Source organism: Patagioenas fasciata, chromosome 1 (assembly GCF_037038585.1).
Source record: "Patagioenas fasciata isolate bPatFas1 chromosome 1, bPatFas1.hap1, whole genome shotgun sequence".
NCBI lineage: Eukaryota > Metazoa > Chordata > Aves > Columbiformes > Columbidae > Patagioenas > Patagioenas fasciata.
In genome coordinates this window covers 119619568-119644630 of record NC_092520.1, presented here as the reverse complement: position 1 = coordinate 119644630, position 25063 = coordinate 119619568, and the positions used below count along the sequence as shown (strand labels likewise).

At 37.8% G+C, this 25063-nt stretch overlaps 1 protein-coding gene across 2 annotated transcripts in view; it reads right to left on the bottom strand.

Annotated features, from left to right (window-relative positions):
* OCA2 (OCA2 melanosomal transmembrane protein) overlaps positions 1-25063 on the bottom strand; it is a 207306-nt gene that overhangs the window by 58839 nt on the left and 123404 nt on the right. For both annotated transcript variants that reach the window (XM_071803651.1, XM_071803652.1), the window contains 4 exons: positions 24341-24449; positions 8130-8257; positions 3398-3457; positions 2720-2824 (listed from right to left, as the gene is read on the bottom strand). In XM_071803651.1, coding sequence (XP_071659752.1) covers positions 2720-2824; positions 3398-3457; positions 8130-8257; positions 24341-24449 — 402 coding nt within the window. The remainder of the gene's footprint in view (positions 1-2719; positions 2825-3397; positions 3458-8129; positions 8258-24340; positions 24450-25063) is intronic.

Sequence of the window (25063 nt, the reverse complement as noted above, 5' to 3'; positions counted from 1 at the left end):
TTCATGATCTTTGCGTTCAGGACAAATTATGTGAAACAAGCAGCTGGAAGATACTCCGAAGACTGTTTTGTCTTTGTGCGGTTCCAATGCTTTTAGTTTAACACAAACAGAATTTCACCAAGACAGAAACAGTAAAAGCAATCAACCTATGATGAGCTAAGCGTCCCTAGAAACACATTCCACTGTTTCTTGTATGCAATTATCTTTCTGCAGCATCCTCTGCAGCATAAGATATTTGCTATGATCTGAGCTCTTTGCAGAGATTTCAGTTTATCAACCTCTGTATGTGAATTCCATATAGTACTGACATTTTTGATGGTGAGGTTATACCAGACTTATCTTTGTCTAGAGCAAAGAAGAATTTGATGAATTACAATGTTGCACTGAAAAGGTATTTTCAGGGTAAGATGCTTCAAATACTAAACTAATCTAATTATTGTAATTTCAGAATTTTTTAGTAAGGAAGAGTTCTTCTCCACAATGCTGGTGCTGAAGGCTGCTGAAAAGCATCACTCTGTTCAAAATGTTTAAACACATGAATATTTTGCACCATAAAACATTTCCATCTTAAAATAACTGAAAATATTTAGGTTTTGTTCTTAAGACTGCAGATAATGTGTTGCGTTTATGTTTCCAGGTAAGCAAGGATCATAATTTATGTACGTAGATACTTAGCAATTCTTGAAAATGCTTAGGTATTCTTCTAGGAAAGTATTTTCCTTATGTGTGTTCTTTACTTCAATTCATAAAATAGTTTGTTTCACAGAATTATTTGTAATGCTAGCTCACATATATTCATATTCTAATTACCTTCTTAAAATATTGATCTACAGCTTCCACTTTTGACATCCAACTAAGGTAAGAATCTGCAAGCTATAAATTTTAATGCTGTCAAGTCTGAATATTAAAATGGACCAGTCAACTTTATCTAAACACAAATAAAATGAAATTTTTAGTCTTGAGATCCATTAATTAGACATTCACATTTTCTTCATTTTTTCTATACACAAAGCCAGTCATTATGAATCTGATTATCCCGCTAGTACAAACAAAGACGGTGAAATGAAAATTTGGACAACCATCCTTTAACTTGTTGTTGTGGTTTTTTTTAAGAAACACAGTATCACAGTTATTAACTTTCACATCTATAGTGATAAACAGATTTTCAAAAAAAAAATATTGCTTGTTTTGATAGTAGGAACCAAGTGACAAAGGAACAAAAATAATTTTAAATGAAAGTTTACACAACCTTATGTGAGAACTTGAGACTTAGTTACTTCGGAATTTTCTGTAAGTGTTTTATAATGTAGAATGACAAAGACCAAAGTATAAGCCCATTCATTCAGCTAGATGATGCTAGGTCTCAACTTTTGTGTTCCATTAGTGTTCCATATAACATATTAATGTCTTAACACCTCAGCTAATGACTGTTTTGCATAGCTGAGAATATGCCTGCATTTTTCTTTCTTCCTGTTCCCTTCTTTGCCTAGTTAAATACTAATAATTAAAAAAAAAAAAAGTAAGAGTCTCTTAGGTTCATCTCAGAACAAAATGAAAAAGATATACATTTTAAATGTCTAATATGTTGGCAAGGATCCTTTCCTGTCTACCTGTATTTCTCTCTGCCAAAGACACAAAAGTGGTCTTCAGACACTCGAAAAAAATCCCTTATTTTAGTCCCATTCCCCAAATCATACTCCTTTAAAACACAGTTATTTTCAAAACCTGTAAAAGACCTTTTGGTTAATATGCATGTAGGTTCTTTTTGGTATTGGTTCAAAACAGTTTTTCATAGACTGGCTGGATATGAGGCAAAACCTTCTAAGCTAAGATTTCTACAGTTTTGCTTAATAGTCCTGAAGTGTTTGCTGAGACGTGACTCATCCTGAACCAGTCTTTCCTTTCATGCTTATTGCTTGCAGTCTGTTGTTGTTAGATCAATATAATTCCACAGGAAACACCACACTAATCAAACCAAAATACCATATTAACATATCCTTATAGTGCACTTGCAAATCTGTTCAACCTGTCGTGTGCCCAATAAGAAGTGTCTTAAACCTGGATGCAGGTTAAGGGTGGACGTAACCAGCCAATAACAATGGCAGAAAAAATCATACTTAGTTGAAAACAAGCTGTAACAATGAATTATTCCTATGGGACAATGAAGAGATTATTGCACTTTAAACAGAGAACTTGATTGAATAAACCTATCTGATCATGCCCTAATTTGTTATAATTTGATATTTTTCTGATATTAAAACTCAGCTACTAAGCAGCATTTGTTATGCTTAACCTTATTTGCTGGTTTTTAAACTAATTACTTAAGCAAGGTAGCAATAAAAGGTTCAGGTGTTAAAACAGCATTAACATATCTACACAGTACATAGAGGGAAAATATTGATAGCAGTGGATGGATAGCGACAGTTTCCATCAAAAAGACAATTTTACTTGTCAGCACGGATGTGGATATAAGAGGCAAAGTGCAAAACCACAGTTAAAACTGTGCCTCTAGTTCCACGGCTAACTGTAGCTGCTGGCAGCAATGTCTGGCTAGATGCCTAAACGGTACAAATAAGCTTGTAATAATATTCAGTCTTGAGGGATCAAGTAAATGACAACACAGAAGAGGTGAAGAAAAACCTGAATTGTAGTCAGCAAGCTCAGTTCCCTCTCCACCACCAGGAGGAGGATGTGCAAGGGCTGTGCAGAACCCACGTACCATTGTAGCCGTGAAGGGGATGTTGTCGATCACAGAGGAGGCCAAAGCGGACACCCAGAGCACTAAAATTATGGCCACCGCCAAGCGCTGGTCCTCAGGAACCCCCTGGAATTGAGAGAGATCAAATTACAACGTTGATGAGATCGGTGTTGCTCTGTCCCCTCCATGGCATAATTGCATGTTCGTCAGAGTTTTAATTTATCAACATTTATTACTCCTTCAGGCTCTAAGATAGGAAAAGCATTTTAATGAGAACAGCCCGACATTTAGTGATACAATTATTGTTCTTTTGCCAAGAAAATTTGAACAAATAGAAATACAAAGACTATTATTTCTAGTATTCATACTTGCACATTTCTAATACTCCTACTTGCATTTCAGATGAGAAATAAACTGTGCAGCTCTAAATTTTCCCCTTTTACTCTTTATATTTTAGGGGTTTTTTTAGACTACAGAAAGGTTTTCCCTTTTGCATTTGTAGCTATGTTGATTCTGGCTCTGGACAGATATTAAATATTAAATATCACCCATGCCAAAGTATAACATGCTTTCTTGATACTGCTGATGCAGGAATGCAATCATTGACATTAAATTCAAAAGGAAAGTATCATGCATTATTCTATTGGAGTAAAACTATTTTCCCTATGACTTAAAAAACCGTAAATGTTTTAAACAAACCTTTATTAACAAAGCTGTCTGGTCTCCTATATAGTCTATTAAGTGCAGATTAGCCAAAGCCTAAAAAAAAAAAAAAAAATTGTTATTAACTAGTGAAGTATCTACTGCAGTTTCTTTTTTTCAGTGGATGTAAGAGAATACAACAATTCCTTCCCATTCACAATTCATTGATATTCATCTCAGGTAGCTTCTATAGCAGGTTTGCAATTGGTGGAAATAAAAGACACAACGGAAATTTGTAGCTAAATTTGCAGAAGTGGGTCAGTTGTACTGGAACAACTGGTGGGATTGCTTAAGAGTATGGGGCAAAGGCATCAGAGAGTGGTTGAAATTTAATTATGTCCTTCAGTGGATGCAAGTTTTCCTTAATACCTGAACACAACTGATTTTAAACCAGCTTCCCCAAAACCACAATATAGATAGAAGTAAATCATGCGTTTAAAAGGTCAGATGAAATCTGACTCTGCTCAGTCCCAGATGAAGAAAAGAGAAAGCAAAACATATTTTTCTGTTAAACAGCTTCCTCAGATCCATCAAAAAACAATAAAACAACAAAACAAACAAAAAAAAACACCACCATGACTAAAAAACACCACACACAAACCTGTCAACCCATCTGTAAACTAGGCCAGAGATCTTGGGTGAATGGAAATTGGCACAGAAACAGCAGCACCTGAAGGGCAGGAAAATCAGATCTCTGATCCCCATGTCAGGCACCCAAACCAAGGTGAGCCCTGTAAGCTTTGGACCAGGGGACTGCCTGGACCAGAGCGCTCTGTCATCCCTGTGAGACTCATTCACATTTGTACAGGGTGCTCAGACAGCAACCCGTACAACCATGTTTACTACCACGCATGAAAAGATATACCAAGGCTCCAGCCTAGAGATGGTGGCTCTGATCTCTCCTTGGGCGGACTAGAGAATATAAACTGAGAACTCACACCCTGGGAGAATGATCTATTCCATCAAACTACAAGGTTAAAGAGGAATTTTAACTCATGAGATCTACCCTTTAACTCACTTCGATTTTGTATTCTTTTCTTATAACAGTCCAGAATGAAGTACTATTTCCAGGTTGAATGGGGTATATCTATTTTGACACTTCTCAGTTTCTCAGAGGAAGAAATGACATCATTTTTGGTTCAGCCTGAACCAAGCTGGTTGGCTTTCTTTCATTTTTCTTCTACCATGACAAAGAATCAGCCAGCTGTGATGTCTCGCTTACTGAGTCCATTCCCACATGGAGCCACAGAAGTCAATATTCACATGACACAGCTCCATGTAACACCCACACTTGGCCATCAGACAGAGCCCTTCAGAGACAGCAGTGAAAAAAAAAATCATTCAACTCGCACACTGTCAAATTCCATGACAGAGATGAACAAAGATCCTCATAGGCGCTGAGTGGCGTGGTATTAGACACGATAATGTCAGAGCGATAAAGGGGCTGCCATTCAGATCGACAGTTCCTGTACCTGCATCTCATTCAGGCAACAGCTGAGTACTAGTGGTTTGGGCATCACCACATGTTAAATTTGGCCCAGAAATTATATTTCCTTTAAACAATGTGTTGCACAAGAAAAGGTAGATCTACATTTAAAAACACAGCATGCAGAAAACAAGTGATAAGGCTTTTAGATACACAAACACCCCTCTTACATTAAAAAAAAAAATAAATTAATTTTTTCATTACTTTGACTTCTCAGGAGAAACTTTCCTACGAAATGGATTCTTGTTGGTAGTTTTAAATTACTGGTTTCATTCTAAGCTATCTACCTTGCTTTACCAACTCAGAGCTTATTACAGGGACTTCTAAAATCTATGTAAAGTCAGTATTTTTAATGAACTGTAATTTTTTTTCTGCAATTGCTTTGTGTTGACACTTTAAAATAAACTTTTTAGCACATAGCTGTCAGCAACCAGGACTCAGAGTCACATTCAATTAACATTGCTGCCTTATTACTTAATTATCCATTAACACAATATATTACTTTTCAGCAACACTCAAAATTTATTCTGGAATGCAGACATGATACCACAAAAGAGATATTCAGGAAAGAGGGAAGGAAGTGAAGAGCACGCACATGGTTCCTGCAAGACAGTCAGGCTGCCCATCATGTTAGAGACAGAACTAATCACGTAACCAACTTCAGGATGTCTCTACAATATCCAGACCGATTGCTTGCAAGCACCCAGACAGAAAGTCCGCAGTTAGCATCCTGGCACTGACCTCCCCTGGGTGTAAACCACACAGAGGGCCTCCTGCATCTTCCCGTGCTTCTAAGAGGAATAAGTATTACTGCATTAACTGATGCCTTCAAGCATACTAGCTCCTGTCTGTCAGCTCAAAATAGAGTTTTACTGCAGAAAAAATAAAGTACCATTTTAGATCAAAATTTAATTTATGCACAGAAGTTTACATGAAACCCTCATATGGACAGCATGTCATGATGACTGTTGTAAATACACCCTGCCTGAAGGGATTAAGGTAAAATGCCAATTTTGACAATAAAATTGAACAGAAATATTCTATGCTGTATCCCTGAGAGGCACAGGAACTTACATCACAAAGAGACAGAAGGAGAAAGAATTTATAGCCTGTAACAGCCAGTTGTCAACAAGGACTAAAAGACAGTTGTAAAGATGAATTACATGAAGGACACAACAGAAAACAAGGATTTCTGACTTTTTCATTGCAAAAGATCTCGCAGACCAGACCAATGAGCACCCAAAGGCAGAACCTCCAAGAGTTCCCCGGTGGCTCTGGAACTTATTTCAAATTTTCCAAAATGACTTGCAGACTAAGTCCTGCATAGGCTTTTAAAAGTGCCTTGTAATAGGAAAGGAAACATTTATATCAGTAAGAAATAGCTTCATACTGAGAACCATCCAAGACGAAGGATCACCAAGGATGAAGAATATGAGTTGACAACTGCTGAGTGCCTAGTTCATGGAAAGATTTCTTATTCTTCAATACATATCTTTATTTTGACCTGTTTCTTCTTGACATTGTTAACTTAAAGGAAAGAAAAATGCCTTGGTGAGGACTGTCATATCCTCCTAATCCAAAGGGTAATAGATTCAGACCAGAATTAGCAGCAATGATACTTAGAACATTTTTCTCATTCATTTATGGGGAAAAATTTAGTGTCTCTCACTTTTTTCTTGATTATGTGTACAAGTTTCTTTCATGACCTTAAACTGCTGTTATTCCAAACTGTTCACTGGTGACCTGAGAGACCATAAAAATGAAGTTCAGTGAATTACAACAGTCATATTTGAAGTCTGGCAGTAAATGACAAATAAATTCCTATGTGTTTTTATATCTTATTGTGTAGCCACACAGCACCCAAATCAAAACTCTTCAATCTAAGCTAAACCAATAAACACATCAGGCAATGCAACTAATAAACTGTTACAGCAGTAGCAGACAAAAGAAACATGGTTTCAATATGGATTCTCTATGAGAGCTAGAAAATGCAAGGATATATAGAGCATGATAGCACAAAGAACTAAAAATTGTCTGTACTAATGGGTGTACAATAAAGCAACATTTCCTGATGACTTTTAGAACTACTAGCTCTCAAACAAGCTTCCTAATGATAATCGGAGTTTCTATTTGTATTCTCAGAGGTTGCTAGATTTTGACTTCCACTTTGGCATTAAGTAGAGTTGGTTGAATTATTCACTGTTTGTACTTGGTTCAAATTTCATCCCTTTTACTGTTGATGTTTTTGTTGGTGGTGGTTTTCGGGTTTTTTTCTATAATAGATCCCAATTTACAAATTCTTGGGCTCTTTGCAATAACTGGGGATGAGGGTGAGGGAAGGAGTCTGTGCAAGCAAGTTTGTTATACAGGCTTTGCCCAGGTTGCTCACTCAGACAATTCACTAGCCATGGCAGTGCAAGTGGTCACTTGAGTTTCATCAGTAATGTTTCTACAACATAATTACATCGCTTAAACCCAATAAACAACAACTGAAAAACATGAAGCATCTAATGGAATGCACAGAAGCCTGATTGACGACTAAATGTGGGTATTCATACAAAGAATTATACAAGTATTTGGGGTAAAAATAAATCCTCTCAGGCTATACAAAGGTCTCAAACAGTAAATAAAACAGGATACAAACATGGATGGACAGTTTCTAATAGGCAAGCAAACAAATGAAAAGAAACTACACAGCAAGATATCCAGGCATTTCAAGAACTGAATATCTTTTAAAATTACAATTGTAAACTGAAATTCAGTTATATTATCCTTTCACAGCATATTCCCATGAAATCTCTTAGGCCATTTGGTAGACAGCATGTAGCAGACAGCATTAGGACCATTTTTCAACTTTTGTTCATTCCTATTCTTCTATATTTCCGAAGACTTATCTAAGTAATTGCAAAGCAAACACATAAATACTTATAAACTATCTGCACACAAAGACCGCTGACAAAACTGGAAACTAAAATTCCACTTATGGGAAATGATTGTGTCAAATATATTCAGCAAATGAAGCAGAAAGAGAGAGAGAGAGACCAAGCCTACAGTGAAAAATTAGCTCTCAAAGAGGTCCAGTCATCTTCCACTACTCTGCAATTTCTCTCTGTACTACTATGACTACACTCAATCTTCAATATTCCAGTGGGACTGAATCTCCAGGAGGCATCTGCCCAGGAATATAATTCACATTTTAAGTCAGTTGTAAATCTTCGGGCTTCAGAAATCACAGTACCTTACCTCCATGAGAACAAACAATGCTGCAAAGAAAAGCAGGGTTGCCCATTCAACTCTGTTCAATATCATCTCAAAATCATGGATGTCTGCTAGCACTAGCAGCCAAATGGCTCCCAACATGGCAATCCAACCTACATGAGAAAAAGAGAGAAAAACACTTTATAGTACTTCACAGACTTATTATATACTATCAACATAAAAGCTACAGCATCGTGATTTTCAAAGATTCTTGCCACACTTTTGCTTTGCTGGTGTAACAGAGAAAGTTCACAGATACCCCAGGATGAATGGTCTCTGTTTGCAAATTTAAATAAATTTAAAAAGCGGGGAGGGGAGCAGAGAGGAGGGAAGGCAAATATGGCATATTTGGGTTATCCCAAATAATCACTGTGTTTCAATGACAGAGAAACCTTTAGGTGTTTAGGAGGCAGACTGAGGGATACTGCAGCCCCTAAAGGTCTGGCTGCAGCCCCACCTGAAGACTTACTGGCTACATGCATGAGCAAATAAACAGAGGAAAGGAAAATCTCTTTAAAATAGAAGAGGGATTGAATTTGAATAGCAAAACAGGCTCTCTCCAGACAGGATCCCTCTATACATCCTGAAGTGTTTTAAGGGATATATTCAGGTAACTGATTGAAAGAAAATGCAAACCAAATGCACAATCAGCCAGAGAACGTAATCAGCAAATCTTCCATCCAAGCAAGACTCGCTTTCTCTCTGCACAGTTTAAATGCTTTCTGGAGCTGTTTTATTCCTCTGGCACTTTTATCTTAAACAATAGAATGGCATTTCAGACATGAAACAAAAGGATTTGGGGTGGCTTTTTCCTCAGAATGATCCTCCCCTTTCTACCTTTCTTCTCTATTTTTTCCCTTAATAGTAGACATTTTTTTTACATATAAAAAACTGACACATGCTTTTAGCTTTTCTTTAATTCATGGAAATAAAGCCTTCCACATCTTCAAGTTATTTCTCCCTTTGTTGTGGTTATTTCATACATCTCATCCTATTTCATACATTCAGTCAGAAGGTGATAGATTCACAAAACTGCAGAAAAAGTGAGGAAGAATAACAACCTCTGCTGGCAAACAACTTTAAGTCGCAAACTTATAATCAAATACCAAATGTGAGTTAGGGAGAATAGGCCTCTGCTAAAAAGTAGATAGATGAATTAAATGAGCCCTCTCCAAAAGTCTTCAATAACCATAGTTGTAAGAATATAAGATAGAAGACTGTTTCATGTAATTTTAGGCCATTCAACTTACAGTTTATACATAGTGGTTTTCCATTAAGGTAAAAGAAGAAAGTGATCCAAAAACATCCAAGTTTAAAATTAAGCTATATTCCTTTTCAATCCTATTTAAATATAAGATAAATAAAGACAACAAAGGTTCTTACTGTTCATGAAGCTGTAAACATTAACTGTTTTCTCTGAAAAATCCTGTACAGTGTCACATTAAGTATTCCCCAATCAAAACATGCATCTTGCTCTCTCAAGTACATTTTAGGAGTTTTCAGTGTCATACTTCACTCTTTAAAGGAGAATTTCAGGTGAACTATGATCAGTAAGCAACATCCGCTGAATATATTGCAGTTCAGTGCAGGCAACCAGACCTGCCCAGGCACCAAAACCAGCAGTTCAGGAACTACTCCAGCTCACCTGCTTGGTAAGGAGAGCTAAACCAGGTACCTTGACATCACCTCCAGCATTCATGCATTGAGATGGTTTTATTTTCTTCTGCGGTATTTGAGCAGCAGGAATATCACACTTCTTGCATTGTTTGGCTCCAAAAAATGAACAGCCCTCAGTGACACCAACTCTTCAGTCAAGGATCTATTTGTTTCCTCTCAAGCATCTCCAAGTGTCATCTTCTTTCCATTTCAGCTCTGATCTTGATGCCCCTAACGTGACTTCTGTCCTCTCTGCTTAGCTGAAACCATGTTTTCCAGTAGTACGAACAGCTGCTCACTTCACCAGCCCTCTCCCCATGATCCTTCTTCTTGGAAAGCTTTGACACAACTGATTGCACTGGCCTTGCCTGTTCCTTGTAAAGCAGCCCTCATAGGATTTTTTTCTTTAGCCTGGTCCAAACCTAATCTACAGTGAGATGCTGGGAAATCCTTGTAAGGAAACAGGTGTGAAGGACAAGGATATGGTTTGTTAGCAGAAATACCACTATATAGGTGGAAACTTAGCCAAAGTTAAGCAGATAGCTGAAAACTGAAGGAAGTTTGTATGTCAGATATTTTAGCTTCAGTTCCTACATTGTTCCCAATACAGATTTTGAGTATAAACTGATCCGAGTGCCTCACTGGATCCAAAAAAACATGTCTCACATCCAGCACTCTTCATCTCCATAGACAGAAATGCTGCCATGCTGCAAGCTGAGCAAGTCTGTTCCCTGTTTTGGTCACAGTGATCTAATCCAAGCATGTGGTTAAAGATAGCTCATGCATGAGCATCATACTGCAAGTGAGGAGAAGAGCAAAAACAACCACAGAAGAGAGCAGGGTGGGAGTATCTGGTCTCTCTCACAAATCCCTTCCTAAAATCCAGCAGGGAGGTAAAGCTGCTCTCCCTTCCTTTCAGGGAAGCCCCGCTCTGAAAGTAAACTCTCCTTTGTCCATTCTTTGCCCTAGGGGATTCAAAACATGTCACAGGCAGGATGAAATCCACCCCGTGTCACCGAAGCAGGGAGAGAGATGCCAAGTGCTAGAAAAGGTTCAGTTTGACTGTATGAGGAAAGCTGGGTGTGGTGCCCTGGGGTAAAACACGCAAGCCCTTCATACTGTTATGGAGTTTCTCTTCACAAAGGCTCATATTTTAGAAAATTGAAGAAGTGCTGGGCCACAACCATCTCAGCTTTCCAAATTTTGCAAAGGGCTAGAGCAGCTGCCCTCCTCTGTTCCCAAACATATCCCTCAGCCACTTCAGGTACCACCGCTTTGCTTCTCTCCAAAGAGCTGCCAAATTTTCCTGTGAAGAATGGCATTTTTATCACTCATTGGCAAGAGATTCCAGGACTGAGTGAAGAGTGGTAATATTCCTTACTGCTTAGGATGAATCCTGGATTCTGGAATAAGCTGAAAATCTATGCAGTTTTTTTGCATACCAGTCTCTGGGTATGTGTGTAGCTTGAATGTTCAAATGGTAAATGTCATACAGAGGATCTTTGAGGAAAATGTTCTGAAGATTCTTGATAATCTCATTCATATCAAAGTCAAATCAGACTTGGCTAAAACAGTTACAAATCCTAGGAACAGGACTGCTCCAGGAGTTTCCAAAGTTGCAAAAGAAAGGGAGGAGAGAACTGTCAGTTCATGTCTACCTCTAGGAAATGAACTGGCTAATTTTCTTGTGACTGTCAAGTCTTGGTTGTTCTCTGAATTCCAGCAAAGAACAGTGGGTTCAGCTCTACCTTAAATAAACAAAGATGATAGCAATTCCTATGAGAGCAATACTGCCAGAGGAAGAAGATATGTGCATATTAGGAACTTAGCAGCAGAATTTTACTGCTATTTTTTACAAATGTAACTGACAACACTACATTTTGTTACACATACTTTGTATGCAAGTACAACAAAGTGAAGAATTAAAGAACAGCAATTTTCTCAATCGTTCTGGAACAATCTGCGTAATATCTTGCCATTATTTCTACCGCCCACCTCCAACAAAAACAAATCACCTTGAACATGCTATACAGAGATAACAATTATTAGCTAAAGCTGATGAAACATAACTGAATGGCATGAACGCTGGATAGAGCCAGGCATTTTCTTGCACCATGAGTGTTATCAGCACTTCTTAGCTCCATGTACAAGGCTCTGCATGAGAGAACGGTGCCCTGTCCTGCAATATTGTTCCCTGAGAATATGGACAGGCAAGGGACATGTCCCCCTGCAGTGCTCTAGCAAGCACGGTTCAAACACGTCAGCTGCCAGTTTTGGCTGAGCAGAGCTTATCTCAGTCTACACACACAGTCTGTTCAGAGTATATTGGCTTTCCTTGCTATGCCTGCAATGCGGAGATGCAGCTACCCTTCTCTGAGAGGGATCCAAGAGGAGAGCAAGGACGAAGTATCTCAAGGAATTTGGGGCATTTTATGCAACATCTCCATTCACGGTGCCTTGTAGTAGCACAGTTTCACCTCAAGCTCCCTGCAGCTGAATGAGAGTGAAGTTTTCTTCTGAAGCCTGAAGGCCACAGCAGTTAACCTCTGCCATAACTGCTTGACTGACAGCTCTCTGCTGAACTATTTGCCAAAGTTAACCACAAAGTTAAGGAACTCACGGCAGCCTGCCTTTTCAAGTGGGCAGCATTTCTAAGGCTATTCCAAGACCTTCGTAATACGTTCATGAAAGCGAACATATTATATCAGGGTTTTATGTATTTGGGGAGCTTTGCTTTTGCCCTGGATTCAATTTGACGCTATTCCTTCCTTTTTGTAGAATTGAAAGTACGAGGATACATTAGAGAGTGGCTTCTCCATTTATTTTCTAGCTTACTGGGCCACAAAAGATACCAGGAGGAAGAGAAATAGAAATAATTTCAAAAAATAACTTCTCATTACTGTAGTGAAAGCAAAGCCCAATTCTAGTTCCACAGACCACTTCCTTTACTGCCTTTTACTACCTCTGTTTCACAACAATTGATGTTCTGGAAATATAACATGGAGAGAAACTGAATCTAAATTCCATTTCTGCACTTATATGGTACCTGTTGAAGATAGTGATGGTTTCTATTTATTTTAGGAAAAATAAAAGGAAATTTTATTATCAAATGCACCTTGCAAATTCATAATGCATTCTTCACACAAAAGATTCCCCTGTCTTCTGCCTGAGATCAGAAAAAAAATGTACAGCAGAAATAGCTTGAGTGCTTTGCTTTTCTCCTACAGTTTACCCAGTAGGGAAAATCGCCTTTGGAACAATAAACGGCTCATGATGAGAACACAATTGCAATCCCACTAAAAAAAATAAATAATAATAATAAAAAAACAAATTTATTTTGAAATAATCAAGCAGAACTTGAAAATAGAAAACAATCTGATAGAGTCAAACATAACTCTAGAATATGTGGGAGGAAGGGAGGTGAAAGAGAAAGAAGTGAAAGAAAAACATACTGTATAATCTGTAGACTTTTCAAATGCTCATAATGAAAAACTTATATTCCTTAGTAAAAGTAATTTTGTCTGACCTACTACCAGCTAAAAATCATAATAAGCTTCCTCCTAACAATGTGAACATGTAGACACTGTATGTTCACTTATGTGCACAGAATTTCAAATTATGTCATTATGAATACTGAAAGCACACTTTAAATTCACTTTTGTGGAAACTGAAACGACATTTGAGACACTTGCACTGAAAACCAAAGCCAGGATAACATTCACCATCTCAGTGCTGGACTAGTCAAAACATTGTGCTGCTCAAGAGAGACAGGCGCAGGGTACTGCATTTGGGCAAGAAGAGTAACATTGCACATATCCAAGATGGGAAGCAACTGGGTGCCTAACAGTCCTGCAGAAAATACTCAAGAAATATAGTGGACCACAACTAAATCTAGTCGCCCACTGAAATACAGAATAAGAATGATAAATGGCAAATCCTGTGAAGCAAGCCGCTCTCTTCATCCCCAGTAAACCCTGAGAAGATATACTTTAAGAAAGATGCATACTCATTAGGAAACACAATGCAGAGTAGCAAGTACAATCAACAGTCTGCAAAGTTGAGTTTTGAGGAAAAAATTTAACAATCCAGGATACTTAGCTCAAAGATAAGCAGATTAAATGGGTCCTGGCAAGTCTTTGGGATAGTACCAGATAGCTCCAGAGGGCAGAGAGCAACCTGCTCAAGGCAGCAGTAGTGGGTGGGACAAGAGAGAGTGAAGAGGTCTAATAGCAGTGAGGAAGGTTCAGGCTACACAGTATTCAGGATCACATATTTAGAGTGGTTGAGAAGTGAGTTTTCTAAAAATCAACTAGACCACCACCTACCAGATTAAAATATAATACTCCTGTCTGCCAGCAATGGGATGGACACACTGATTTTTCAGACATCTGTCACTGACCACAGTATGATATTCTTTTTCTGTGATCTTAACAATTCTGTTTTTGTGAACTGTAGAAACACTTTTAGCCCACAATGTCTATAACAAGCTTACAAGCTAAAACATGTTTGGCCCTTATCTTTGAATAATTGTTCACACAACATGTTATTGAACATAAAAGGAAGTAAAATATATCACTGTGTTCCAACAGCTTAATCAGAAGTCTGATAAGTCCACACCCCCTCAAAATTTAGCCTAAGGATCTATGCCAGTCCTTCATACACTATGGTGTAGTTGTAATGTTATGTAAAGCATACACTGTACTATATACTTATATATGTATATATGTATACAGAAAAATTTGCTCTACTCGTGGAATACGCTTTATCAGCAGCTCTGAATGTGAATGAAAATGTCCTCTATTTCAGTTTCTGTATTTTTTTGTTTTATTTTATCAGGTGTGCCTGAAAATATACATTCTGAAATCATGCTAAATATTTATAAGTAGTACTTGCTGTCAATTGATAAACACTGTTTTAGCTCTAACACTAATTTTTTATAAAGCTGCCCTCTTACAAAGCAACTTGCTGGTCTTTTGAGCAGTCTCTTTTCATAGGTTTAGTTTCAAAAAAAATAATTTGTTCTGTGCTATTTGTAACACCACTGTTTAAGGCTACTCCATGGGGGCAGAACAGTGATGTTGACACTCCAGGACAGCTTGCACCACAACAGGAAATCCTTGATGCAACATAGGAGGATTGAAAGAACATGAAAAAAGGTGGTGGAAACCATAAATGCATGTAAGGCAAAAGAAACAGAAGACCATAGTGACCGAAGGTAATTGGGAAGTTAAAAACCAGAAGTGTAGCATAAAACAAGCAGGCAGAGGACTATCTACTCTGTAATCACAGATCAGCACATGTGTTTTAGGAAAGGATGGGCTGGACTTTGTGGCACAGCTCTAATACCGTGAGGTCAGAATGCAGAAATCACATTCACCTTTGTACTGCTATGTCAACACCAAACTGTGTTAATTCTGCAAGTGTGATTTCATAAATGAGATAGGATGGCATTCACAATAGAACAATGTGAGAGAGAAACGCTGGTTAGAGATTCCTATAGCTAGGTACTCTATCTAAAGGAAAGATGTGTTGACATATATAAAGCTGTGTACATTGCATCAGTCCTTAAGCCTAAATAACTTACAGAGTTATCCCAGTAAAGGTCACTACAAAACAACATGCTCCATCGCCATGGCCTCATTAACTCTTGTGAACCAAAAATAATTTTAGAAGATGCAAACACTAAGAAAGAGGAAAGGTCAGCTTATCTAGAAGTAAGCAATAAAGTGCAAAAAATGCACTAGCAGATACAACTGTTGCTGGTTCTTGTTTTTCTCGAATCAAGTATGTGGGCAGGTGCAAGCACAGAGGATATTTTCCATGCTTAATTACATGTTTGTAAAGATGACTGTGCAATTTCAAAGGCAGAATTTTTTTCAAAACTATCCTAAAAAAATGAGACTGCAAGGATCATGGAAAACAGATTTCTCTTATTTTCAGGTGCAAAATGCTGTGCTAAGAAGGAGGAATAACTAAGATCTGGACCAGACTTTCAGAGTCTGAGTCAGCATTGACTGCATCAGTTTAGTTCCCTTCCAACATTCTCATTATTACAAAATAATTATCAAATTTATTTTTAACTCATTTTCACATATACTGTACCAGGAATTTTTTCAACATAGCTATGAATCAAAGATGTACTAAGTGTCTTAAATACAGTTACATCCATTCTAATTTTAAAACAACAGTTTATATCTTTGTGGTGCAACCAAATTTCCATAGCACATACTCAGAGGCCAGCAGGTCAGCCACATGCAGTGCTCTTCTTGATCTCAAGGTAAAAGTACTAGACAACTTAAACCAACACCACTGTATGCCAGAACAGATAAAATAGTAAGTGAATGAAGCAAGAGCAGGGAGGCAAAGAGCAATAAATAAGGACAAATGTGTCAAACTCCACTGACAGTTGTTGCTGATTCCACCTGGGTAAAGGGGCAGCAGATCAGCCACTGCAAGCACAACTGCAAGGACCTGGAAGGGTCTCTAGAAAGAGTTGGGGACTTTCAAAGAGGACAGCCTAAAATTATGGCTCTAACCTGATTATATTTTACTACATCAGGCTGGACACCCTTGTCAGATGCTACAATTTGCTGATCTGCTTACCATTATCAGGCCAGGAGCTAAAACAAGCACTTTAGTCACAGAAAGCAGTGTCACAGCTTTGTGTGGGTGGAGTGTTAATGGAAAACAGTAAAAGAATGAAGAAGTTTCCACAGATGAGAGTGCGTAGGATAAGTACTTGCAGCTAAAAAGGGATGCATAGATTGATACTAAAGGCCCCAGGTTTATCAGCAACTCAAAAGCAGTTAGTTACGGATGATGAAGCAAAACTTAGAAGATGGTCAAAACCCATTTTTAGGGGTAATAAAAAGCACAAGAAACAAGTAACATACACACAACATACCTCATATGATAAAATTGGGCCTAATACAGAGCCAAAGACTGAATTTGAAAAAGTAAACTGTAAAGGTTTAGAAAATTCATAAAAAAGAGGTCAAGGGGACCCAAGCACAGAGAGGAAGAAACCATCAACATCAACGCTATTCAGCTCCTGGTAAAGAGAAGGAAGACACCTCTATCGCACTTATCCCAGAAAAGACCTGAATATATCAACACTTTGTTGTGACTCCTCCCCACCTAGGCCTGCGAAATTTGACACCTTGCAGAGCGTCAAAGGGTGACCCTAGCATCAGAATATAAGAGGGAGATACTGGGACTATTTGGGGTAGGGTTTGTCTTTTTTTTTTTTTTTTTTTTTTACAACAGTTTTAACTGCATATTGTTTGAGTTTTGTAGTAACTAGATAATTTGAACTGTGTAAGTATTATCTTAAGAGGACTAAATATATCCATTTGTCATGTTTCGCTTACGCTGATACAACTTTTAATTAGAATAACAATAAATTCTTAGCTCCAGTTATAAGGAATGTTCCCCTTTTTGCCCACAATATCACAAGCATAGCATCACCAATGATATTTTGAAAGCTGGAGCCTACTGGCATGCACAGAGAAGGCATCCCTAATCCAAATGTTTTGGGGACCAAAACCATTTACTTTACTGAAATGTGTGAAGGAGTTTCCAGGCAACCACAGATTATTCAAGCTCGTATTTTTAGCTGTATAGAAAAGGCCCCCAAATGTTGCTTCCCAGTCTTTGCATCTGGTTCCTTAACTTATCAAAACAGGTTGGAAAGCTTTGCAAAGTAAAAAAAAAAAAAAAATTAAAAAAATTAAAAAATTAAAAAAAAAAAAAAGAAAACACGATTGATAATTCGGTATAATTTGAGCAGTCAATATCTACAAGCTTTCCTCAGCTAAAACTGATTCGTATCGTAGACCCTACATAATCTGGAGATAAATGTTAGATTCAGTGGCAAATTAAAGAGCAAATGTGCACTTTTTACACTGATGACAGTTATATAAGATGTGAAATATGAGATGTGCTAAATATAATTTTGGGGCTTTTGACATTAAGCCCATGCTTCCTTAAATCTCTGTCATTCACCAGTTTTTACAGTTCAATAGCCAACTGTCTCACCAGGATTTCATTTTTCTCTTAAGCACTGAACTATTATACATCAGCTTAATAAGCTGACCTGTTTTTTTAAACATTTTATAAAATAACTCCCCAGTGACATAGACCGAAATAAACCTTACTTTTTAACTATTGCACAAATTCACCTGAAACCAAACATTTCCAAAATATGAACAATTTGTCTTTTCTTCCCTCTCTGACTACAAAGACTTAAATTTTGAGAGCCAAGTTTGTTTTTTTCTGTACATATTATTTTATTGCTTGTAAACAGTGTCAGACTTATACAACTCCAGCACCATACAGGATAGTAGTTTAACATAGTTTATTTATCACTGATAGCAGATGGCAAAAAAGTTCAAGAATAACAATTTAAAGTGTCAAAAGAAGAACCTTATGGATGCTTTGACTTTAACACCCCTTTCAGACTAATGGGGTCTATCCACACCTTTCTCAGCCCTGTGGTCCTTCTCCATGACCATTTATAAATCTTTTGGTCCTAAGTTCTGCTGCACACTGTCAAGCAGGATCTTACTCACCGAGCTGTGGGGGAAGTGGTTAAAGCTTAAAAATATTTTCACTATTCTAAAGAAACTTCTTAGCACAAGTTGAAATGTACATACACACTCTATCCCAGGGCCCAGATGAAAGCTGGGGAAAAAGCTTATTAGAGTTCTTCTTAGTCAGCTTCCTAGGCTGCACATTCAGGACAAACCCACACAGACTACATTTATTTCACTTCTGCAATATTAGTACTTTTTTAGCTTATTGCATTAAATAATTTAGCCAAAGATCTCTAAGTTTAAGGTTTCCATCATTGGTTACAGAACTGCTATCTCCTGTTCAGGCTTTGACACAGACTGAAACACAGGAGGTTCCATCTACTCATGAGGAGAAAATTCTTTACTTTGAGGGTGCCAGAGCACTGGAACAGACTGCCCAGGGAGGTTGTGGAGTCTCCTTCTCTGGAGACATTCAAAACCCGCCTGGACACCTTCCTGTGCAATCTGCTCTGGTGAACCTGCTTTAGCAGGTGGGTTGGACTAGATGTTCTCCAGAGGTCCTTTCCAACCCCAAACATTCTGTGATTCTGTGATCCTGTGGATCAGTCTCAAAGTTGTAGGGAATGATCATTGCTGCAGTGAATTCGTTGTGCAAAACACTGCAGAAAAGAAAGTTGGTAAATTAGTTATTAAAACCTTAGTAGGCTGCAGTAGTAGAGGACTAGCTACAGTGTTTCTAAGCCAAGTAAGGAACAATATGGAACTTCTGACATTCTGTGATTCAAGAGCAGATCTAAGTAAGTTTGTGAAGCTCTCTAGGGCAATGCAGCCCTTTCTTCATCACTAAGCAAGCTACCAGACAAGTGCTATTCAGTCCCAACTCTATTACAATTCTTGGTTCACCTAGGTAAGTGACAGTGTAAGCTGCAAATCATGCACATCCACTTCAACAAATGCAGCAAGAAAATCAAGAGGGAGAAACTTCAGATCCAGTCCAGACTCCTGAATTTGAGGTATCACACTTCTCTGCAGGTTAAAGACAAAATTTTTGCTATAATTTGCATAAAATTCTCTGTACAGCTCATTTGGGTCCTTGTTCTTCTGCTGAAGCCCTTTCCAGTTATTTAATTTATCTGGTGAATTTCAACAATTTTCCAGTAAATTATGGAAATTAGTCAGAAAATGTGACAACTGGTGTACAAAGGAGTGACTATAAAACAGGAACCTTTTGTATTTACAGCAACTGAAAACTTTTCTCCTTTAATTCATCAGCAATAGAGTCCTGCACATCATGGTCTACCAAACAAACAGAAGTCAGTTCAAATTAAAAATGAAAACAATTATATCCCTAGTTTTCCACTATTTTAGTCACAGTTTTAAAATGTCTCAATGATGCCAGATACAAATGGTTAAGACAAATTGCTAAAAGAGAGTTTCAGATCCTCAAAAGTATCTGCAGCAGAATTTGCAGACCAAGAGTGCAGTCAGAAGTTAAACTGCAGTGAATATAGAAGAGAGTTTTCCAAGAGAAGATAGATTTAACTACATAAATGAGGTGTCATCCAGCAAAATAATCTAAATATAATCTAAAACCATAACTTTTTTAAAAGTTCATAAGCCTGGATTTTTTGCTAACACTGTTTTAGTTAATATCATCAACATATAACTAATTAGCAAACCAAATGTCCATCTAGCTATCATGTTTTTTTCTTATTAATTGTCTAAAACCAAAATTTTGTATAGCTTCAGAAGATGCTTCCTGGCATATCAAGAGTGAAGTGACGTAGGATAAAGTGAATCATTTCATTAATTTGACCTTTAAAGTAGGTCAAATGAATCACAGGTGTTGATCACCTCTTACTGATTATTGACCTCCTCCAGAAATTATTTTGAGGGCCTCTGGAGATGATTAGCTTAAACACTGATGTCTGAAGCACCATAGACATTGAAGAACCAAAATAACCAGAATGGAATCAGGTAATAGTGTGAGGACTTAACTACTCTGCAAAAGAAAAAAAAAAAAAAATACAACCCAAAATAGCTCACTCAAGGTGTATGATTTGAAACTCCCAGTCTTCTGCTGGGGCTGGAGTAAATAGCAGTCCTAAATTATGGAAGAATTCAGTGAATCCAAAAATCTCTCTCTTTCACAAATAACTAATTCATCAAAGGAAGATAAGAACAGCCACATATGGTAATACTAAAGATTCACCTAGGCATGAGCCTTGTGTCCAACAAGGGCAGTAGTGGCAATGGTGCGTGAATGAATATACAAACAAGGCAAACATACAACTGTAATTCTACTGGCATAACTTTCCAGCTTCCAGCAGTCTGCAGCCAATGTAGAAAGAGTATCTCCACTCTGAAACTAGGAATATCTCTTTTGTTTGCTCTTGGGTTTGCACCTTGTTTCTTGAAGATGGGAGGAGAAGAGTTTGTGGCAACCCTCTAAAAGGAGGAGAGGACTTTCCCCTACCTCAGAAAGTACTGAGCCTGGCCCTGGGAAAGAGATGTCGAGAGGTGGAAGAGAGCAAGAGCGAGGAGGTCTGCAAGGAGCAAGGTGTCTGCATTGCAGGCAGAGGCCACTGAGAGGGGCAGACAAAAGCAGGGCCACAGAGGTGATGGGTTCCTCTGTATGGATACTGGAAGGAGCTGCACAGAGTTCACAACAGCTCAGTAACTCACTGAACTGGCTGAAACCAAATCAAGGAGGAAGGACCTGCCCCACAGAAGCAGAAGGAAATAGGTTATAAATTGATTTTGTCTATTCTTTCTGACCCAGTCACTTAGAGCATACTCTATTAAAAATAAAATCTAGTTGATATTTCAACAAAATCTTGCTTATTTCACTTGAAAAATCCTTCGTTACTTTTGTGGAATCTCATTACAGTTCCAGGCTCTAGCCATGACTCCCCAGAAGTTAAAGACAAAATAGGAGTCAGGTACAATCCTCAAAGGGGCTTTACTTTCATCTTTTGTCATCTTTTCTCAGATGTTTCATCATGCTTTATCAATAAAGTAAAATCCCATAGGGCAGAATGTACTGTAGAAGTTTAAAGTTTTCATATCTATTATTCAAAGTCTGAGTACTAAACTTTCGTTACCATCGATACTCCATAAGATTAGACTAAATAAATAGATGAACAGATACAAAAAAAAATTAATAGGAAAGTGTTCTGCATTTTAAAATGCAGCTAAGTATGCAAATTTTATTCTTTAAATTAAAATGTCAGTTCCCTCAAATTATATTAATGATTCCAAGTTCATAATGGAAAAATTGTATCAAGGCTAGGGACTGATAAAGAATTCAATAATCTTTCTAATTCACTCTACCAAATGCAATTAAAAGTTATTAGATTTCTAACACTTCAGCTTCTATATAAAACATTATTCTGGTACAAAATTAAACACTTTCATTTTTCTGAGAAAAACATATTGAACAAATTTACCCAAACCATCAGAGTACAAGATGTACTGTATTTTAGGAAATTCATTTCCACGCACTAGAGAACGAAAGTCCATAGAGACTCACAGTGGCACTACTTCAGTAATGATAAAAAAGTGACAGCTATCATCAAGATAGTGGAATTCAGGAGGCACCAATGAGATCTCGGTATAAGTCCACAGGTTACATTAATTGTTAACAGAAATTACAGATATGCTTTAATAACACTTATTCATCAATTTGGCAGGTTTGCCTTGAATATGGAACAGGAAGAAATTATACAAAACATTTGCATCCCCTATTTACTTTTAAGGTTGCAGTGGAAGACCAGCTTGCGAATAATAGAAGCCTGCACTTCCAACCATGCCAATTTTTTTTCATTTATTTTATTGACATAAAGTAGGACAAAAAACAATCACCAGTCATTAAGTTTTTTCTAGTATTGACTTCAACTACTTTGTAGCTTTGAAAATACCTTACCAGGAACATATATAACCAGTACTATATGGTCTTTACTGACTCCCTGTGGCTTTTGAAAAACAATTATCAATGTTGGGTTTAATTCAAGGAATCCTACATGGTTCAATGCCTACCTATCTGAGACAGAAAAGTAAGGGTGAAAATTGATTTCTTAAATTCCCAATGTGAATGCCTTCCTTATGTTCTTAGCCACCATGACTTCAAATGCCTTCAAGTGTCATCAATTTCTGCATCTTCCTACACCTTAGTAACATTAAACCATGTCCCTAAGAACCTCGATAAATGCCTTTATTGGCGGAAATCTCCCATTTCCATGGCAAATACACAGGCAAGCTATCACAGCAGCTGTGGCACTGGCTAAAACACCAAAGCAAATCTGGTTGTCATGTCCCCTTTCCTAAAATCATACATCTCCAGGGCACCGGGACTTCCACTGCATGCCAACAAGGTCTTGCTGGGTGTATTGATACTGTTAAATGGATACTTAGCCTAAGCCCAGAGCAAGGTCCTGGTTCCCCAAAGGCTTTGTAAGTGTTGCTTTGCTCCCAGGTTCTTTTGCATCGACCCAGCTTATTTCATCTGAGATAAAATAAACTAAGGTGCAGTTTTGGAGACAATTAATTTCAGGGATCACACCCAAACAACAACATGGACGAGTCTGAATCAGGTTTGGGTCTCCATTCTGTACAGTTACTTCAACATTATCCCAGGAGGCGTTGTGCACTCAAACTCCATCACATGTACCAGATAATGCAACATATGCCCTCAGCCTCATAATGTTAAAACACAGCTCTTCTAGGCTACAACACTGCCCTCACTGTGAAATTAAAAATTAATTAAGCCATGCATTGGCTTAATGTCAAGAGGAAACACGTGGCCAGTTGCTGTGCTGTGGAGATATGGCCAGCCTGCTCTGAAGGGACAAGGTCTGAGCAGGGTGGACACAAGCCATCAGGCAGCTTTAAGGCCTGGGGGCTGGGGATCAGTCCCTGGAACAAACACATTTAGCAGCAAAACTGTGCCTATGAAAACACATTGCTCCAGACACAGTAGTCTATATCCTCCCACTGGTGTCAGCAATATGCAGCCCTTGGTGTTTCCCTAGGTCTCAGCAGGGAGAACAGCCTCCTGCTACCAGTACGTTTCTAAGCCAGTCAATACACCGGAAGTGTCAGCAGCAGATATAAATGTCTTGTTTACAACTTGATTGCCATTGTACAGCTATAAGTAACTCTATATTATGCACAACAAAGATGGATTTCAATGTAGTATCTATGTAAATGATGATGCAATCAATGTTTTATTGATTATGAGTTACTTCTTTTCAAGACTGTTACATATTTCAACCACTGGGATGGATGTACACAGTGGGGGAACTCAGATTCCACGAAAAAAAACATAAATCTGAAATTCCGTAACTTTCAAGTGCTCAGCAGCCAAAAAAATATTTTTAACTTTTTGTAGGGCAACAGACAGGTATGTTTTATGACTCTCCTTCAGATAAATATGAGTTTTAATTTGGTTCTGTTTTTAAGATATGCAGAGCCTGTCCTCATGCAGATATACAGCTATCTATATAAAAACCTGCATGTATAGGTATATATGTAGAAAGTATGCATACAGCTACTTTCATTTCACACATATAAAAGTGTCTTTCTGATTTTATTTTGGGAAATATTGTGTTCTAGAGATAAAGTAATAGAGACAGAAAGTTATACAAAGAGTTACCTGTAATTAAGAAGTAATGGCAGACTACTATTTTGCTCTTCCATGGAGTGCATCTTAGTCATTCACTCAAATCTACAGTGCAACAATGCCAAGGTAAAATTTACTCATTCTATAATGTTTAGCAAGCTCGTTAGCATTAGGAAGTCAGGAAAATGAAGTCATGAGCACTCTGTTATTCCTCCTGGGGTGACTGGGACATGACTGCATTTTGAAAACCCATTCTGAGAAACTGATCTACTGATTAACCTGGTGGGATTGCAAGGCCAGAGACATATGAGAAAGGGCTTTCTGAAAAGATCCAGACTCAGAAAAAATAATGTTTGTTTTACTTAAAACAAATCTGCAAAACTTACCAAGATCTAGGTAGATGCCTGGAACAAATGAGTTGAGAAAAAACATAAGAATAACACATCCCAGCACAGCCAGACATTTGATGAGAAGAATTTTGTCTGTTATTCTGTGCTGCAGACAAGAAGAAAAAAAATTAATAACTATATTACAGAAAGAGCTAAGTATTATGCATAGAGCTCACAACGCATGGGTGAAGTGCAAACTTCTGTTCCTATATTGCATATTCTTCTTCAGCATAAAAGACAGACATATTTAAATTGAAGCATTTTATGCATACCTAGAAAAACAAGGAATATGTGGCCCAATATGATCTGAGATACAAATAGCTAGCACCTGCTGAATAGATTCAGCTGTGTTCGGCTACCCACATCACAACTTTAGTAGATGTAGGGTTGAAATGCAATTCCTACTACACAGGGTACTCTGTGGTTTCATGACCCTGGACAAAATCAGCCTTTTTTGCACATATGCCTTGAAAACCTATAGCCTAGCCTAGAGGTCGTATCTCCCAGCCTGAGTTCCTCTCTCATTTCACATAGTTTAATGCTCTCCTAAAGTACAAGTAAGTCTCTGTTCTTTAAAAAAGTTTTATTTTATGCAATGCCTTGAAAAAGGTGTAAACTCTAATGAGAAATCCTGTTGGTTTTGTTCTCTTCTGGTGTGACACATAGGACAGTGATGTCCCGGTCCAGGACTTGAGCTCCCAAACAGAGGTCTGAATTCAT